The sequence below is a fragment of the Acomys russatus genome, chromosome 24, assembly GCF_903995435.1.
Source record: "Acomys russatus chromosome 24, mAcoRus1.1, whole genome shotgun sequence".
NCBI classification, from domain to species: Eukaryota; Metazoa; Chordata; class Mammalia; order Rodentia; family Muridae; genus Acomys; species Acomys russatus.
This window is the reverse complement of record NC_067160.1, coordinates 1787901-1808776: the sequence shown is the minus strand read 5'-3', so window position 1 is coordinate 1808776 and position 20876 is coordinate 1787901. Positions and strand designations below refer to the sequence as shown.

The window sequence follows — 20876 nt, the reverse complement described above, 5'->3', positions numbered from 1 at the left end:
CATAAGCAAACATGAAAGGACTCTCAGAAAAACAAAGCTAAACACTGCTGGGTACCCACACATGCACGCGCGCGCGCACACACACACACACACACACACACACACAGAGAGAGAGAGAGAGAGAGAGAGAGAGAGAGAGAGAGAGAGAGAGAGGGAGAGAGAGAGAGAGAGAGAGAGAGGGAGAGAGAGAGAGAGAGAGAGAGAGAGAGAGAGAGAGAGAGAGAGAGAGAGAGAGAGAGAGAGAGAGAGAGATTGATCCAAAGAGTAGATCTGGCATGCTTTAACAGCAAAGACTTGGTTATTGCAAGAAGGAAGTCATGCATACTTTAGGAAAGACATAGTGTGTCTGAAGATGTAATTAGCAATGGTAGACATAGCCCTATGAAGCAAATTAAGGTTATATAGTTAACTAAATATAAACATTGATAGTGATGCCTACATGAGATCTACAAGGAATTACATAGGAATCTCCTGAAACTTCATACTTATTTTTGTGAATTTCTTCATACTTTGGCTTTTATGTTGATTTCTAAAACTACCTCTCCACTTCCCTTTGTAAGTAAGACACAGCTGTGTTCAGATAGGAACAGAGTTGGCTTATATCTTTTTTTTTTTATTCATTTATTCTTGTTACATCTCAATGTTTATCCCATCCCTTGTATCCTCCCATTCCTCCCTCCCCACCCCACCCCCATTTTCCCATTATTGCCCTCCCCTATGACTGTTCCTGAGAGGGATTACCTCCCCCTGTATATGCTCATAGGGTATCAAGTGCTTATATCTTGAATATTTCCACAATTGCAGAGTTTATAGATAATTTTAGCAGTTGCAGACATTGGGTGACTATAGATGCTCTTTGCAGCAATTGTGTACACCCAAAGGAATTAAGACATTATCCTGTTAGTTGAAAAATTGAAATATAGAATGTATAGAAGGCTATCCAAAATTAATGTCCTTTATAGCTACTCAGTTTTGTGAACACACATATTAACAGATGTGGAACTATAAATTTTTATACAATTTTAATAGTTCAAGGTGATATTGATGTTGCTATAGACATGTATTGTAGGAGCTTCCCACAAATATTTTGTAATTACTGAAATAATTTCAGATTATTAATAAGTAGTAAAATCAAATAAATTCCAATCATACTAAAATGCTTCCTGTATCAAAGGCGATTCTTCCTTCATAATTTTAGGATTGTCAATAATTCTTTTTCTTATATATAATAGCTCTTTACTATGAATAATGTGACATAATGATGTTATGATGATTTTATGCATTGAACAATTAGGAGCAATGCTTTTGCTTCATGTTTTCATGCGTCATCTAATTTATCTGCCATATCAAATATATAAACTCAATAGTATTTTTGTCTTGTTCTACAGATGAGCTCAACTGGTGATAAGAGTGTGCAAGTCCCCTCAACCAACGAATAAAGGATTCAGGCATGTAGAAAAAGGTTTTGGAAAGCAGACCTCTAGAGTTCTGCACCCCTGGGCATCCACTTTTCTGATTATGTATTGTCATCTTGTTACAGATAGAGAAATCTAAATTATTGGAGAAAGGATGGATACCAACTCTTACCATTATGGTCACTTCTAAAAATCAAACTCACGTTTCTTGTTCATAATAGAAAATCTAAATGCTGTTTGGAGGATCTGCTAAACAACGTGGAAGTCTCTGTTACTCCCTGCTTCTACTGTTGCTTAAGATGAAAAGAAAAACCTACAACTTAGCTTTTTCTAAGTCTACCCTTGATTTAGTTCCTAGACTTCTTAGTCTAAATAATTTAACATCATCTTATGTGACTATTTAACCTAAAACATTTACTTAACTACATGTGTAATGTATTTAAATGTCTCTAAAGAACACTGCATGCATGCCGGGCATGGTGGCATACACCTCCAGTCCCAGCACTCAGGAGGCAGAGTCAGGTGGATCACTGTGAGTTCGAGGCCAGCCTGGTCCAGGACAGCCAGGACTGTTATACAGAGAAAAGAAACCCTGTCTCAGAAAACCTTAAAAAAATAAAAGAGCACTGCATGCAAAAGGGTGTTTTTCAAGCTATGTTCATTTCATGACTTACAAATATATATATATTACTTTATATATATAAATAATTATTTCTTGTGAAGAGACTTTTTGAGCAGATGTCCCACTTCCTCTGGCACCAGGAAACTTCATTCTTTGCAGCTTTCCATGAGCAACACATTCATTTAGAGAATCAAGAGTATTTATTACAGCCATTAGTGTACAGACATCCCATGGTACAAAGTGAGTGTCACAACAATATTGAAAGGAAGAACTAACAACAACAAAAAAGAATATGAGAAAATGAAAACAGATTGGAGAAATTGATGGGTGAATGTTTGTGTCTGTGCTTAAGACTTATTTGCTATGTCATATATTTCTAGGTTGCTCCTTTTAAATGGGCTGGAAGAAGGCGAGGGATGTATAACACTGTGCATATCTTTCAGGCAAATAAAAGAGTAAAGAGCCTAAGGAACTCTCAGTAAAACCTCCTTCTAACTTTAACACGTTTAAACAATTTTCAGTAAAGCTGTTCATTTACAATGGTTATGAATTCAAGATAAATGTAGCATCATCATGTTTTGTCAGTATCACTAGCATTAGATATGTTTAAAGATCGATTCCTATATGTTGCATAAAGTTCTTCAGATATTATTTTCTTTAAACCTTAAAATTCTCATTAAATTATTATTATTATGTAAACATGAGGCCATCCCATACCATACAGCATGAAAGTGGGGAGTGAGGAGTGCCAGGTCTTAGTTGCTTATGAGCCTCATGCCTGCTTTACCTGGCTTCAGTGCATATTGTTCTGGGAGTGAGGGTGGCTATGCAGTGTAAGGCATATCACGGTGGCTCTGGTGTGGCACATGCTGCAACCTTGGTTTAGTTTTATTTGCTGAATAGGAGGCAGTCCACAGAGTAGAGGCCTTCACTACTGTCTCTATGGCTGATGTTCCCCTCCAGATTCTTTTTTTTTTTTTGAGGCAAAGTTTGGTTTCTCAGCATAGGCCTGTAGGCCTGGATACCCTAGAACTTGCTCTGTAGGCCAGGCTGGCCTTGAACTCAGAGATATGCTTGCTCCAGTCTCTTGAGTTCTGAGATTAAAGGGTGTGTGTCACCTCAACCATACCTTTCTTGAAGTTGGTGATTTGTGACAAAGGTTTTGGAGAATGACTGGAACATGGGGTGATTATTGACTGGCAAAATGAAATTGTATTTTAGAAAAGGCAATTTCTGATCAACTGTATTGGACTATGAATTGAGCGTTGCAGTATCATCTGAAGGTCCTCTCTGGAAACTGAAGGACAGTTTCTCAATTGCACTAAAGTTCAAACACCCAGGATCTCATCCAAGACAAAGATCATTATCTATTTTCTTAAATCTCTGTTGTATAATACTGCTCAACTGGACGTTTGCTTCTCAGGTCAGTTGCCTGGTTCTAGGAAAGAAAGGTAGCCTGAAAAGATGGATCAAAGAAAAGTAAATTTTACTGTGACTGAGTTTGTATTTCTGGGGCTGTCATCTGATCCCAAGACACAGCTGGTTCTCTTTTTTGTTTTCTTGCTTTTCTATATATTGTCAGTGGTGGGCAATGTCATCATCATCACTATTATCCAGATAGAACCTCGCCTGCAGACCCCCATGTACTTCTTCCTCACGAACCTGTCCTTTTTGGACATCTGCTACACATCTACCAATGTCCCACAGATGCTTTCCAACATGGTGGGGAGTAAGAAGACTATCCCGTTTGCCAGCTGTGCTACTCAGATGTACTTCTCGCTCTCCTTTGGAATGATTGAATGTGTTCTTCTTGGGGTCATGGCTTATGACAGATATGTAGCCATTTGTCACCCTCTTCATTACACTGTTATTATGGACCAAAACACCTGTGTCCAACTGGCAGCCATTTCTTGGTCCAGCAGTTTCCTGAGCTCCATGGTTATCAACATTCTCACCTTGAGTTTGCCCTATTGTGGACCAAATGTCCTGAATCACTTTTTCTGTGAGGTTCCCTCAGTTCTGAGGCTGGCTTGTACTGACACCTCACTCACTGAGCTAGTGGTGTTTGTATTCAGCATCATCATCGTCTTCATTCCTTTCCTCCTTATTATTGTTTCCTACGCCCGGGTCCTTTGTTCTGTTCTCAGGATGAGGTCATCCTCAGGGAGGCATAAGGCTCTGTCCACCTGTGCCTCCCATCTGACAGTTGTGACCTTATTCTATGGAACTGCCATCTTTATGTACATGAGACCCCAGTCAAAATCCTCCAGGGCTGGTGGTAAGGTCATTGCAGTGTTCTACACTGTAGTGACACCTATGCTCAATCCATTAATCTACAGTTTAAGGAACCAGGATGTTAAAGGGTCTCTGAGGAGAGCTATGACAAAACAGAACACATAAAATTCATGAAGTGGCCATGAGCTCAATTGCTAATTTAAGATAATTATCAGCTAATTTTGAAAAGAGAGTAAAAGATATTTAGACCATCACCTGTTGCACTGTCTTTCTTAACAAATGCACAAATCCATTTACAGCAACAGAGGGAAAAAATCTTTCTTCCAAGTACATAGTAGTTCTTTAATGTGTCAAAACAATTGTCTTTATTGAAGGAATGCGTTTTGCTGGTAGAGTTCTGTCTTCTTAATCACACTGTAAAATGACTTAATTGAAATCATCAGCAAGATGAAACGTGCCTCTGCCTAGATAATGTAAATAACTTTGATAAGAGAAGTGTCAATTCTCAACACATGTACGGTTTCAGGTTCAGTCTTTTTTAATGTAAACTGCACAGTTTTGATAGTCTTACGGTCTCCCTGGAGATAGGTCTCCATCTTCTACATTTGGGTTCAGACTTCATGTTAATCTCGTCACATATAGCCTTGCTTAATGAGATGTCTCCATCCCGTCCCCAAAACCTCAAGAAATTTTGCAGAAGAGGAGGTGGTAAGAAGAGTGTGAGAGCCAGAAAGAATGGAGGACACGAAGGAAGGAAGGCCACGCAAACACGGCACTACCCATGAAGTTGTGCACTCAGAGGCACCGCGCAGCACGCATGGGGCCTGCGGAAGACTGCACTAATTGGGGTCCTAGAGTTGAGAGAAGAGGGAGACCCATGCTCCCACACCTAACCCCAAAGCTCTTCCGATAGATAGCCACATGCAAACAAAAAAAATAGGCTTTTCCCCCCAAGGGAGCCTCACCAGGGAAACAAACCCCTCTCAAGGGTGGGCTCCATGGCCAGCAGTAAATAACAAACATAAATAGAATTCATCAGCCTCTTTTGAAGTTCTTTACTCATGATATAATATGATATTATTACAGCTTCTACTTTTGCATTTTGTGGGACTCCAGTGTGTGAAAACGTGGTTTTCAGCATCTATGCGTTTCTTATGCTTTTTTGTTGGCTCTTTCACCTGATTTGTCCTATTCTGACTTGCTTGGTTTTGTTTTATTTCATTTCTTACTATTATTCCTTAGGTGTCTGTTTGTTTTGTAATGAGAGACAGAGATGGGGGGGGGCAGAGAAGAACTAGGAGGACTGGAGGAGGGGCAACAGTAGTCAGAATATATTGTAAAAAACTACTTTCTGTTTTCTTTGTCTTTCTTTCTTTCTTTCTTTCTTTCTTTTTTTTTTTTTTTTACTTTTCTAGTCAGGGTTTCTCTTTGTAGCCTTGGATGTCCTGGACTCACTTTGTAGATCAGGCTGGCCTCAAACTCTCAGAGGTGCATCTGATTCTGTCTCCCTGAGTGCTGGGTTATAGGTATGTGCCACCAGGTGTGGTTCAAAAAAATCTATTTTTAATAGAAAAAAAAAATATATATATACATGCATTATATGTTAGACTAATGTATGACTCTATTCCTTTGTAATCTATTATTGAGTGATAATTTGATATAATATTAGATAAAATAAACATTTTCACAATTATTATTATTATTTTTTAAAGATTTATTTATTATGTATACAGCTGTTTTGCCTGTATATATGCCTGTGTGCCAGAAGAGGGCACCAGATCTCACCATAGATGGTTGTGAGCCACCATGTGGTTGCTGGGAATTGAACTCAGGACCTCTGGAACAGCAGTCAGTGCTCTTACCCTCTGAGCCATCTCTCCAGCCCCCACAATTATTTTTAACACACAAATTATTATATGTACTGATATATAATTTACTTACAATGTAGATAGGAATGACTACAATATTGAGAAAGTAACTATCAGAGATATTGACATATAACAATAGGTGTGCTCCTCTGAGCTTCACATAAGTACCAGGAGGAAGCATTCCAGGATGGTGGAATAGACCAGTTATCTCAGCAGACATAGAGTAAGAAAAAGCACAGTAAAGGGAACCAATGAGAAGAACAGCCAGAGGTGTCAAGCAGGCAGCGAGCTGCTAGGCCACGGACAACCTGGTATGGTGAGCAGTGAGCTCACCACATAATGAGCACTTTAGACTAAAAGCAAAGGATTGAAATTCATTTTTCAGTAATATGTAACACATATAATACAAACATTTCTTCTACCTAATTGAAGGTAAAAGGCAGCAAAAGACAGCCCTGATGCCGTAAGTCGTCACCATAACATGTAGCTTTAATGCTTAGTATTTGCCTTGCAAATCAATATATATTTTCTCAATATAAAATCAGGTCTAGAAGTACACATGCTTGAAAAATTTTCTTCAGAATAAGTTGTTGAAAGGATAGGATGATATTTGAAATTCTTTCAAATATCACAAAATAAGACAAATATGATTATTCGACTGTTGATAATTTAGAAACAACTATAGTAATTTAAAAAAGAAAATAAAAATTGCCAATAATAGGTACAGTTTGGAAAGTTTTCTTTTTTAAGTAATGAAAAATGGTTGCCTCCTAAATCTAAAAGCCCTGAGTTGAATGTCCACAAACATTGCAAAGGCAGATTCTTGGCCCAAAGCCAGTGGATAAACAACTGAAAGCAATTATTTTTCTCACATTGAATCTATCCGTAACATATTCATTTCTTATTAGTTTTTTTTTTTTACGTATCCAGCAATTTATGATTCAGTACAGTACAGTAAGCAAAGTAATCTAGGCACACAGAGATATACACTAGATCTCATCAAGGTCTTGCCAAGCAAATGTTTTGTCCCTCTTAGGTTTGCTTCTTCTGATATGAAAGAGAAATGGAATATTTTAGAAATGGTATATGAGTAAGTCTACCCACTATACATTGGCAGTGCATGGAAAGGGACTTGTTTTAAAACTGAAAAACATGATAGAAGCTTGATCCTTCACTACATCAAGTTTCCAAATGTGTAATTTCGTCATGTGTGACCTTTTTAACACAAAGACTGCATAGATATGAAATATAAAGAATTCAAAGCTGTTAAGTGTTTAAAATATTTATATTTTACTTGTTTATTTACTTTATACTTTACACACATTTATTTTTATTAACTATTACTGATTGTACAAATTGATGGGCTTCGTTGTGTACCTCTAAATTCACTCCCTCTGTTGCTGATTCTTATCCTCCTCTTTAGCCCTCTTTCCTGATTTAATAGTCTCCCTTTATTTTTGTCTCATTTTATTACCCCCAATTCTATATGAGACTGAAAAAAATGTTATTCTGTGTTTGTGAAAATGGATTACTTTCACAAGATCTAGTATTAACAAAATATAGGCTGTTGTCATGAACTAACTATATTTCTTCCAGACTTTAGTTGATCAGTATTACTGTACATTTTAGGAGGCTATTTTTAAGAAAAAACCAAAAGTATAATTTCAAGAATCTAACTTTGGTTTGATAACATGAGATATTATTTATGCTAATATATTTCTGTGATAAATATATCTATTTGTCATAAGCTAAGAACACGGCCATAAGAACAATTATTTCTCCCTAACTCCACTTTCACCGTTTCATGAAGTGAGCTATGTGAGCAGATGAGGCAGTTTGGTGCTGTGGCACTACTATACACAGCTCAGAGCTCAGTTTCTAGCATAATCAATCAATATCACACAATTGATCAATCAATCAATAAATGTTGAACCACTGCTAAGTTGCAAAGATTACCACAGAACACATTAGTCTCACTTAGAAAATAAAGAAGCTGAGTTGCTCATATTCCTTTGGGAGTTCATATGCTTTTCTAGTCTGAGAATTTGGCCTGGATAACATTGGCTCTCTTCTGTTTCAAAAGAGGCATAGCTATTCATATATTTACGAATCTTTGGTGCATAATTAATGTTTCCCAGGTTTTTAAAATTTTATTTTATTAATTTATTCATATTACATCTCAATGGTTATCCCCTCCCTTGTATCCTCCCATTCCTCCCTCCTTCCCATTTTCCCCCTACTCCCCTCCCCTATGAATGTGATTGAGGGAGACCTCCTCCCCCTGTATATGCTCATAGAGTATCAAGTCTCTTCTTGGTAGCCTGCTATCCCTCCTCTGAGTGCCACCTGGTCTCCCCATCCAGGGGACGTGGTCAAATATGAGGCACCAGAGTATGTGTGAAAGTCATACCCCACTCTCCACTCAACTGTGGAGAATGTCCTGTCCATTGGAGGTGATTGGTGTGGTGGCCGGTTGGAGTTGCTGCAGGAGAGGGGACTCTGGGCAGGATTTAGGGCACGCCACACGGTTTGGGCTCCGTGACCCAAGCGCAACTTGGTGCTTGGCTTGTGTCCTGAGACCCAAACTGGACTCGGCGTGCAGTTCGGCACCTGAGACCCAAGCTCAGCTCAGCGCGTAGTTCGGCCCCTGAGATGCTAGCTGAGCTCATCTGACAGTTCCGCCCCAGTTTCCCAGTTTTTAATCCTCCCTTTATATTTCTTACTTTCCTTGTGTTAAAGTACAGATGTTTCAATTTGTTGTAGAATTATATGCACAACTCTTTTGAGGCACATTGGAGTGTTACCATTTATTAATATGTAATTACTTAAACATTGTTAGATTTCAGCTTCCCAGATGTATCAGTGAGAGAGAGAGAGAGAGAGAGAGGGAGAGAGAGAGAGAGAGAGAGAGAGAGAGAGAGAGAGAGAGAGAGAGAAAACATTTATTATTTTCTCCAGAACGACTGGTGACAACCAAAACCGTCTTCATTAAGAGGGGTAACTTTCTTCAAGAGAATTGGCCTTAGCCAGTTCTCATTTAGTTACAGATAAAATTGTCCTGGAGGGTGGTGAGTCTAGGAATAGTGTATGAAGAAGAGATGACAGATGTGCAATATTTGATAGCCTTTTGGCTCAAGCTTTGAAGGTGGCTAAAATGCCCTGTCCTTCATAATATTTATCTCAACCATGGAAAAATGCACAGTTATTTTGTAAATAAATGTAAAACTTCGTGATTCTTTATATTTTATCATTATTTTTCCTGTCATAAAAGATATTTGCATTTATTGTATTTCCCTAGGATAGAACTTGTGTGGATCTACAAGTGGATTTGTAGAGCTTGGAAAACAGGGGCTGGAATAAGCAAGAATTTATGCAAAGCAAAAATTTCCTGTTCCAATACAGCCCCATGAAACACAGACTTGTGGAGGGTAGAGAGGAGTAACAGTGGACGTGACATGATTTCAGAGAACACCGACTCTATTCTCTACTATGCACAAGATATTTACTCCTTTCTTTTGAAGGGATGAATTCCATGTCTTTAAATCTTACCAGATAAAGAAGGTGCACTTCAGCTTCACCATGAAGCTCTCACCACCACATTCAGCCCAAACAACTGTTTCCAACGTTGTACCTCATCTGGCTACTATAAATTCCCTGACTCATTTTCTTCTCTTCAACTTTTTGGCTCAAGCTTTGAACATGACTCAAATGCCTTATCCTTTATAATATTTTTCTCATCTCTGGAAAAATGTATTGTTATTTTGTGAATCAATGTAGAACTTTGTGATTCTTTCTTAATATTTATCATTAATTTTCTATATTTATTGCATTTCCCTAGGAGGATAAATGCTATAAAGTTAAGTGTGCACCTTATATTTTCCATCAATCTTACCTATAAATTGTCTGAAACATTCTTACCTGAGGTCATACTGTTCACGTTTAGGGCAAGTGCTATTGAATCTCAACTTTATGTCACTTTGATGTATCTACTCAAACCCACTTCATTCTACTTTGGCTTATTGCTATTAAGGAAATGATATAAACTCTTTTTTGATTAAAAATGCCAATGATTAGGCTGGAGAGATGGCTCAGCAGTTAAGAGCACTGACTGCTCTTCCAGAGGTCATGAGTTCAATTCCCAGGAACCGCATGGTGACTCATAAAAAATAACAGTGATTATAAATTGTACAACCTATTATGGAGAATATGATTGATATATATACCATTTTCATGATTATTTTAAAATAGTTCAATAGGTGAAAAAGATCTCAGTCCTTTCAAACATAAGGAATGTATTGACCTATTAATTATGCAGACTGATAGTGTAAATGAAATATAAATACGGTATTATTTTTATTGATATAGAAACTGAAGTACATAAATAACAGAAGATTTAACTGACAGAGCTGGTATCAAAACTGTGATGATTGAATTTATATCCACAATTTTATTGTGCTTATAGCTTTATGGAAATACTTTCTCCTGCAACTGCAGCACAAAAAGAAAAAAGTCCATCTTCAGTTTATTATCACACATAGAGGTCGGCGACTTACAAATCAAAAAGAGTATAAGTAATCGATGCTTATTAAGCATTTCTTTGCGATGAAAAACTAGTAAAGGATGATATATGAGCCTTATAACGTTTTACTTTTTCCAATTTAGAGCTGAACAGCCCAATGTGCTGTTGTCTAGATACCCACGCTCTGCAAGCCTTGGGGATTGTCTCAGAACAAAGCAGAACGATTCCAAGATTCAGAAGTAGTGAGTGTCTGTAGTGAAACACTGTTTGTGGTCTATAGAAGGACTAACGCACAGATGGATTCACAGTGGCTGTGACTGTGCATTCAAATCATGCACAGCATCAAGCCAGACAGAATCCCAGCAGTGATGAGGACAGCAGGGTATAAAGTCACACTCCCCGATCAGGAGCTCTTGGCAATTAATGGCTGCTGGGGGAAGGAGGGAAGGTGTTCTTTAGGAAAGCAGCTCCTCAGAGGCTTCCCATGCCCTAGTAGATGGTCCTACATCACTGCATATGTAGCATCACTAAGTAGACTTAGTAATTAAAAAAAACTGTATATGAATGTTGGAGGCACAAGCAGAGCAGGCAATTGGGAAGGTATTGGAGGGGAGAAGAGGGGAGTGAATTTGATCAGATCATACTACATGAAGATATAGAATTCTCAAACCACATTAAAAAAGTTCAATGCCAAAAGGTAAACTAGGTCTTAGAGATATCAAATAACCTGACCAAGGTTACAGAGCTAACAAGTCACAGAATCTGTATGTGTGTTGTTTTCTAGATAATTTATAACCCCATGGTTTGCCATGGGAAGTGTGGCTCTTGGATCAGTTTTATATTCTGTTAATTTTCACAAGTTTGTTGACTTTTGCTTTACTTTTATTATCTGTAAAATGAGATAATTTCCACCTCTCATAGTTGCTGTGGGAACTTGAGGAGAGTCAGATTGCAAATGGGTCTAGAAAACTCTTCCAAGTTTGAGATTTTCTTTTTTCAGTAAGGAGATGGCAACTCGGGTGACATTTTACATTAGATATATCCTTACAATGTCCTTCTTTATCTTTTATTTACCTCTGGAGATTCAGATACTAATTTCCTTCAATTACTGAGATTTCTTTCCAATCAGCTTTTTGAAAGCAGCTTTCACATCCTTGTTCCGCAAACTGTAGATCAAGGGGTTCAGCATGGGAATGACAATGGTGTAAAACACAGACGCCCATTTGTCTTGGTCCAGTGAGTAGCTGGATGTTGGCCTCAGGTACATGAACATGACTGTGCCATAGAAGAGGGTGACACCAGTCAGGTGAGACCCACAGGTGGAAAAAGCCTTCAGACGGCCTTCAGCTGACCTCATCCTGATGATTGCAATGAGGATAAAGGCATAGGAGATGAAGATGATAAGGATGGTGCTGAACTCAATGAAGCCACACAAACTGAATAGCAGTATCTCACTAATGTAGGTATCTGAGCACGAGAGAGCCAAGAGTGGCGGAATTTCACAGAAGAAATGGTTGATGATATTGGAACCACAGTAACTGAGGCTGAAAGTGAGGGAAGTGTGGGCTACTAAACTCACTAGGCCAGCCAGGTAAGAGCCAAGCATCAGAGCCAAGCAGACTTTCTTGGACATGAGAGTGCTATAGTGCAGAGGTCTGCAGATGGCCACAAAGCGGTCATAGGCTATGGCAGCCAGGACATAGCACTCAGCATCCACAAAACCTACAAAGAAAGCAAATTGGGTGGCACAACTGGAGAAAGAGATAACTTTGTGCTTCCTTAGAAAATCAGCCAGCATCCTGGGAGCAATGGCTGAAGAGTAGCCCAGATCAACAAAGGAAAGGTTGCAGAGGAAAAAGTACATGGGGGTGTGAAGCTGATTGTCTGTTATGATCAGGATGATCATGCCAACATTCCCTACCACATTGAGCAGGTAGACAATGAGGAAGACCACAAAAAAGATGATCTGCAGCTGAGGGTCTTGAGTGATGCCCATAAAGATAAACTCAGTTACAACTGAGTGATTTTCTTTATCCATTTCTCTAAGCAGTGTGTGTGTGTCTGTGTGTGTGTGTGTGTGTGTGTGTGTGTGTGTGTGTGTGTGTGTTAGTTAATTAGTGAGCTTAGTAAATTTTCTACCACTTAAAATACTAACAATACACTTAAACAATTATGTGGTCGTGATGTTGTAGGTTTTTTTTTTTTTTTTATAGTAAAAGAAGATGGCGTTGTCTGGATGATACTCAAAGCTTTATCCACTTACTCAATTCAGTCAGTGACTATTACAGTGGCTCACATGACTTTGGTCAAGGTTTTGTGCCACTTCCAGATGTTCAAATACACGGGAGATGTTGAGCTTCATGATAGGGAAAGTTCTGCCTGTTCAGTGGCCTTCATAAGTTGATGTCCTTTAGACCCACACAACACCTGAGTTTTGACCTGGTTTGTTGCTGTATTCTCTAGCAACAAAGATTGGTTTGGTGTTCTTCTCTCTTCCTGAAATAAAACACAGGGATAGCCATTCGTGATGTGTCATTTCTTTCCTCAGTTAGATGTCTGTCCATTCACCTGTGTGATTAAGGCCAGTGGGCAAACTAAACCAAATAAAATCAAACAAGACAGAGTAGAAGGTAATTTAGAAGTAGGTGATGTGTGTACATAACCCTGAGGAGAGAAGTAGAATGTGTGCCCATTCAGTGCTTTTCATTTTTAGAGCATAAAATTTCTTTTTCTAAAAGTATTATTCTAATTGAGGGTCAGGAAACTGGGTCAGCTGTTAAGAGTATTTGTTGATATCACAGAGGGTTTTAGTTTAGTTCCTAGAACCGGTATCAGGAGTCTCACAAACACCTGTAGTTCTAGGTCCTGTAGATTTCACGCCTTCTCTTGACCCTTGTACGAACCTGCACTCACATGGGCATGTGCATGCTCACCCACTTATGCTCATACACAAATGCCCACACACACCAATAATTGAAAATATATTTAAAATCTGCCATAAGATTGAAAACAACATGATTAGAAAATTATGCCATTCCTGATTACACAGAACTTTGTAATTGGTTTTAAATAATTTAATATTTAGAAAATAGTCAAATATTATTAGGTGTATATAAATTAAACAGCAGTGAAATATTGATAAATACATATGAAAATGATTGGACTTTGGGTGATATACATGTGTTGAAGTGGAAGTAGTAAAATTAAAGTTTTTATCATTGTTAGTAAAAATTTAAGTGTACAAGTACTTAGTCTCTTATAAAAATAAACCTGTGAAAAGTGATTTTATAAACAATCCACAAAAAATATAAACAGATTAAGTGCCCATGCATAGGGGACAAGTTTTATAGACTACACTGTGGTCACATGGTACAACCCTACTCAATTAAAAAGAAAAGATAAAGTTATTGGTATATTTACTATAAAGACTGAGTACAAAAGTAATACTACTCAGAGAACAAAGACATAAAAAGTAGACACCTTGAATTATCCCCATTTACAAAAATGTAGAAAATTATAGAATAATCAATAGTGATGAAAAGCAGTTGTATGATTGCTTGATATATATATATATAGATATATATATATATGTGTGTGTGTGTGTGTGTGTGTGTGTGTATGCATACACATACATACATACATATACTGAATTTAATGTCCTTCAAGTGTATTTTGTGTCAATTACTCTTCACTGTAGCTGTCTAAAAAATCAAGAAAACAAAAGCACATTAGATGACATCTTGCTTCATTACTACATATGAATGCATGTGTTATTTCATAGGACAGCCTTCTTAGGTAATAGCAACATTGAATGGATTTTCAAGGTTGTATATTGGCTGATTTTCTTGGTTGTGTTCATTTCTTACCCTTGATGCCATATATAGAAATTTAAAAACAATCCATTAGTAGCAGCTATAAGAAGAAAAAAAAAAAAAACCACCACTTTAGATTTAGCTCCATGGTAAAATGGTTTCCACACAAAAGGGAGGATCGGAATCTTCAGGACTCATGCAAAGCTGAGCACAGTAACACATGTATGCAGTCTCAGTGTTTCCCGGACGGCTGAGAGCTAGATACGTGAGTCATCTGCAGCTCATGAAATGCTTAATCTGATGTGTGAAATGCAGAGCAGTAAAGAGAGACCTTGTTTTGAAGGAGGTGGAAGGCGGCGACCAATGCCTGAGGATGTTCTTTCACATTCATGCATGAACTGTGACAAGTATGTGTCTACTCTTATATGTATTTATGCACATGAAAAAATAGTTTGTTGTTAAGATGTCACTTCTCTTCATCAAGAGAGGAACTAATTTTATTGAAAGAAAAAAATTCAATTTTATACTTTTGTGGATAAAGACCCAGCTCCAGACACTGTTTCTGAATTGCAGGCATGGCAGCGAGCTGTAGCAATTATAGGAGTAAGAGATACTTTGTAATGAGTTCAGCTGAGACCGCCACCTGGCTGTGCCACTCAGTTGAACATGTGATTAGAAGGACGTCCCTGTTTCCTTATAGATTTAAGATTTTGTTCGAAGAGAACAGGATATGAAACAATGCTCCACTCACCACAAAGCATCCTGTTTGTTCTCTTGTCTTGTGGACAGAGAAGGGGTACCATTTACTGCTACCAGTACCCAGAACAGTATCTGTTCTGATGGGTTTTCACTTATTAAATGGGAGTAAAAATGTCTAACTTAACAATACGACTTTCTCACGTACTCTGGTGCCTCACATTTGACCATGTCCCCTGGAGGGGGAGACCTGGTGGCACTCAGAGGAAGGACAGCAGGTAGCCAAGAAGAGACTTGATACCCTATGAGAATATATAGGGGGACGTAATCCCCCTCAGGAACAGTCATAGGGGAGGGGAATAATGGGAAAATGGGAGGGAGGAATGGGAGGATACAAGGGATGGGATAAACATTGAGATGTAACAAGAATAAATTAATAAAAACAAAAAAAAAAAAAAACCAAAAAAAAAAAAACCAAAAACAATATTGTTAGACTATACCTAAAGTGCTGGTTGCAAAGATTTTTTATGTTGAGTATTGAATGCATTTGAGATTGTGTGCTAGGATTAATTCTAATTCAGTATAAAATCATACTCATAAGTCTTCAAAATGTATTCAATGCTTATTTCAGAATGGTGGCACATCACCTGCTGTCTTCCCTGCTAAGGAAAGGGTATTTTAACTCTAAGGCAACTCAGTTAAGTTTAAAAATGAGTAGAAAGTAGGCTCTAATATCTGACTCAGCTTTGCTAAGGCAAATTAAGAGAGCATATATATGTACATTTATATGTATATACATATACATATATATGTTCATTTATAGATGTTTCCTTTTAGGCTTAAGAAATGAATGTCCAACTCCAATGAAGAAGTGGAAGTATCAGATTGAATAAAAAAAAAAGTTGATTACATTGTTAGCCACAGTAGAATTATTTAAGGAAAGCCTAGATACAGCATCAGCCTGATCAAATAAATGCCACACAAATACATTTTAGGTTAATATACTTCATCTGAAGTAGAAGTTTCTGGAAAAGAACATGAATAAAGAATCTGGAGACGCCACTAAAGCCTTTGCAATGGTTTTCTGTGAACTGCTCCTTTCCGTGTAGACTTCTGATCTACCTCTGAATGTGGGGGAGCAGAAGACCTTTAATTCTGTTATTTTCCTAAATTCTAACCACTAATAACAGCTAGAAGTTAAGAGCAGGCCCACATCTTGTTGCTGTTGAAATGTGGTGTAAGGATTTGGTGCCAAGAAGAGCCAGTACTCAGAAGAGCACTAGTCAATGTGAAACTTCCCTAAGCAGATCCCATCCTTTCCCCGTCCTGTCCCAACAGATAGCTGACCTGTTTTTGACTGTTAGTTGCAGAATAAAGCCTTCCTCTTCTTAGGTGGGTCTTGTTGAACAAATATTGTGCAATTAATTGAAAGGCTGTGATTTCCCCCTCGCCTTTGTTTCAGAGCCACTTGTTCACACTGCTGTTGTGTCTGTGTTTGGGAGGTATTTAATTCTCAGAGTCACACATTGTTTCCCAGAGGAAACATTATGAAATGATTTTCTGCATTCATTAGAGACTCAGAGATATGCATAAGTGTCATCCCCTAAGGAATTGTGCTTTCCTTATCCTTTGAGATTAATGATTTAAAAAATGCTCAGGTTTATTTGAAGATACGACACTGTAATAATGATCTATTGCAAACACCAAATGCCATCTCATTTAATTTATTTTTATATTTAATTTGATTTCATCATTTCATTTCACTCTTGTTGGAATACAGGAATGCATTTAATCCCATGAGACAGAGGCAAGCAGATCTCTGAGATCAGGGCCAGTCTGGTATAGAACAAGTCAGGTAAAGAAAAGCTTAGGTCCAGGCATGGTGATGTACATAGCTTTAATCCCAGCACTCAGCAAGCAGAGGCATGCAGATCTCTGAGTTCTGCTCAGGCGGTTAGGTTGAGTGAGTGACTTGAGAGGCAGTGCAGTGGAGTTGAGATTGTGGCAGTTCAGTTCATGGAGTTCAGGGGCAGTTTTTAACAGGACAGTTCTGCAAAGAGACATTGAAGAGGAAGAAGCTAGACACAGGTGATGGCAATGAGCCAGAGAGTGAGAAGGAGCCGTATCAAAGTCCAACTTCAACATCAGCTGGGGAAAACTGAGCTGGGACATGAATCCTGTGGCTGGCTGCCCGGTGACCCTATAAACTTTCCCTAAAGGCAAACTTCCAGGCTGGCAAAAGCTTCCACTCATGGTGGCAAGCTGGGGCTAGGGCTGATGGCTCCTAGCAGGGGCTTTCACTGATGGTGACAAGTGTCTAAAAAATAAAGGGAAAGAAGAAGAGAAAAGAAACACACACACATGCATGCACGTGCGCGCACCCACACACACACTTACACTAGACAACAAAGTAAGACAGACTCCAGCAGGTAGATTTCAACAAGCTGATTATTATTATTATTATTATTATTATTATTATTATTATTATCATCATCCTCTTATTTTCATCCTTATCCTTATTCTTATCCGTTTTCTTCTCCTCCTCCTTCTCCTTATTCTCACAGTTTATATATCCCAAGAAAATATTTCAAACAGTACAAATATCACAATGTGTTCGTATTCAATCTCTCTATAAAAAAAATAATTACAATGGATATATGTAAGAAAATCATGTTCCCCAATACCTTCACATGATCAAATGTTATACAAATTATGGGTGAGGAACAAACATGATTAACAAGTTATTTCTAAGACCCTACATACATTTGTACATAAGTAACTTGTCATGTATTAACAGAGTATTAGCAAGTGAAGGAATTTCTCAGCCAGCTTTTCTTTATTGGCAGGCTGAAATTTGTGATTACAAAGAAGAAATCAATTATCTTAAGAAATCATCTTATAAAGACCTTAAAAGAATCATAAATCTAAACCCTAAATAAAAAATAATCAGCCATTTCAACTTTAAGTCCTAAAGCAGCTCATCTACTCATTAATATGTTTTATTGAATCGTATCAGGAAGCTGAGGGCAGAAAAATAGAATAAGGAAACCAATCATCATCTCAGTAACCCGCCCACCTTGAAAGAGGCACTTCAGCCAATGTTGCTATGGGCCATTGTTCCTGCTTTGCTAATATCAAAAAGTCTCTAGCTTTACCAGTAAGATGTACTTTCTCTTAACTTCAATTGTCCCCTAAGATTTCCTGCATCAGGGACAATAGTAAAAACAAACCTTACTTTGCTAAACAATCTATTTTTCCCTAAGACTTTCTACATTAGAGCCACTAGCAAAAACATCTTTACCTAACTTTGTTGAAGAATCTGTTTTTCCAAATTCTTTCTAAGGGTAATGATCATTGTTAACAGTCTTCATTTGGAGATTGTTTTCCTCTTTCTCCACATCCTGGCCAGCATGTGGTGTCACTTGAATTTTTGATCTTAGCCATTCTGATGGGTGTAAGATGGAACCTCAGAGTCGTTATGATTTACATTTCTTTGACGACAACTAAAGAGTTGAGCATTTCTTTAAGTGTTTCTCAGCCATTCAATATTCCTCTGTTGAGAATTCTCTGTTTAATTCTGAGCCCCATTTCATTTTTTTCCCTTAATTGGGTTATTTACTTTGGTGGTGTTTAATTTCTTGAGTTCTTTATATATTTTGGATATTATCGCTTTGTCAGATGTAGGGTTGGTGAAGATCTTTTCCCAGTCTGTAGGCTGTCGCTTTGTTCTGTTGACAGTGTCTCCTGCCTTACAGAAGCTTCTCAGCCTCATGAGGTCCCATTTATTAATTGTTGACCTTAAAGCCTAGGCTACTGGTGGTGGTGGTTAAATCATTAATCTGCTCCAGCAGCAACACCTGAAAGAAATCAAGCATTGTCCTTGCGTATGCCAATGATACTGCCCAGTGAAGGGCTGGAAGCCCCCTTCATAATACTCACAGAATTCACTTGTAGAGGGGATTATAAGGACCGCAAAAGTAACAAGCAGAGTTATGCTCCATAACAGCATGAAGTCCTCAGGACACGTGGTTCACGAGGTTATGACTCTCCAAGACACACCCATCGTGGTTTTGTTAACCAGTAGGCCACAGCCTATGAGTTCTAGAGCTGTCTTGCTCTTCCTCTTGCATGCACCATGGTAGATCAAGAAGATTAGAACATATTTCTAGAGTTAGTTTGAGGCCAAGCAGAGCAATTTGGTGAGAAACCGAGAGAAGCTAGAGGAACTCAGTTAGCTTGGATTGGAGTTTGAGCCGGAATAGCTGACACGAATCATGCAGGCAGAGTTCAGAAAAAGCTAAAAAGGGTGATCTTACTCAGCAGAATCAGAGGCTGAAAAATTCTAGGCCTAGATAGAATTATATGGAGTTAGAAGCTCCCCGGACTAGGCCTAGGTTAGCAGATGGAGGCAGTAAGCCTCTTAAATGACAACTACAGAGATGAATTAAAGATACTTTTACACTATACAATATGGCTTCAGTGTCCATGTCATCATCATCCTGCATTTTAATAATTGTGTTTATGCATAATTTAGATATGCATATAAAAAGTATATAAGGGTGAAAGAATTATTTTATTTTAATATTTTGGAGACTCTCATACCTTAATATATTTACATCTTTTTCACCCCTTTATTTACCCTTCCAATACCTCTTTTGTCCCCAACTCCTTCACAAGTTTGTATAATTGTATAACTATTGTATAATTGTGTGTGTAATCTTATTTATTGATTATCTCTATGTATGAGACACAGAAACTTACACTCATTATATTTATCTCCAACGTCATTAGAAATGACATTACTAAGAAAAACCTAGGACATATTCAAAGTCACATAGTCACTGAAACATAAAACAGAGATACCATCCCTCAAAAGAACCCTGAGTGTCTCAATTGTCCAGTGCTTCCTCTATTTTGCCCCTAATTTTTATCCAATGACCAGACTACTTGTGTGTACATGGCTCTCTTGTGTAAAGTGGTACTGGAGATAGGACTAAACCCCAGTTTTGTCAACTCAGTTTTCCAAGCAGACATGCCTCCAGCTTTTGGAGGAGACAGAGGAAGAATGTAAAATAGTGTTTAGGATGGTAGTACTCAAAGAGCATTCTCCAACAGGATTTGGGTTTGTAAGAGAGAAACAAACAAAAGAAAATACAAAGGAGACTTGATATTTTCTTAATGTCAAGGAGAAAACGCATAGATTGCATGGATGTCACATGAGAGAATCGGTCCCCAGAGACCATGAATAAGAACCACATCCTACTTAAAATGCGTGTGAATACCATCCAATGTGTTCTGAAGTCTCTGGTAACTTCAGAACACACACAGCTGAACCACAATGACAAATAGCTCCTTTGTCAGGAACTTCATTGCAATATAATGTGTTGGAATGTTCATTTTTAAGGAAATGTGAAAAAAGTCTTAATTTCTTTTGTGTGTGTGTGTGTGTGTGTGTGTGTGGAGTCAAGAGTTTTGATAGCTCCATCAGGAAGGTCAGGAAGTGTTTTCTCACTGAAGATCGCCTGCTTGTGAATTTAGGCATAGAACAGACACATCAGGATCAGAAGAGGTCAAGTAGTTATGTAAGGTAAGGAGGATACTTTAAATATTCTGTTTGTTTAGAGGACTAATCTGAAACAAATGTCATCCTGCAATTAATTTCCTGACTCAAAATTCCAAAAGCGCCAAGGGATGAATAAAGTGTGTTAA

The 20876-nt window shown here is 38.0% G+C and overlaps 2 protein-coding genes across 2 annotated transcripts; one reads left to right on the top strand and one right to left on the bottom strand.

The window, feature by feature from the left end:
• The first annotated feature begins 3501 nt into the window (after positions 1–3501).
• Positions 3502–4437, top strand: LOC127207262 (putative olfactory receptor 2B8). Its single transcript, XM_051166641.1, has one exon. The coding sequence runs from the start codon at positions 3502–3504 to the stop codon at positions 4435–4437; it is 936 nt and encodes a 311-aa protein (XP_051022598.1).
• Positions 4438–11764: 7327 nt separating this feature from the next.
• Positions 11765–12697, bottom strand: LOC127207508 (olfactory receptor 1019). The gene has a single exon (XM_051166949.1). The coding sequence runs from the start codon at positions 12695–12697 to the stop codon at positions 11765–11767; it is 933 nt and encodes a 310-aa protein (XP_051022906.1).
• Between the last annotated feature and the right edge of the window lie 8179 nt (positions 12698–20876).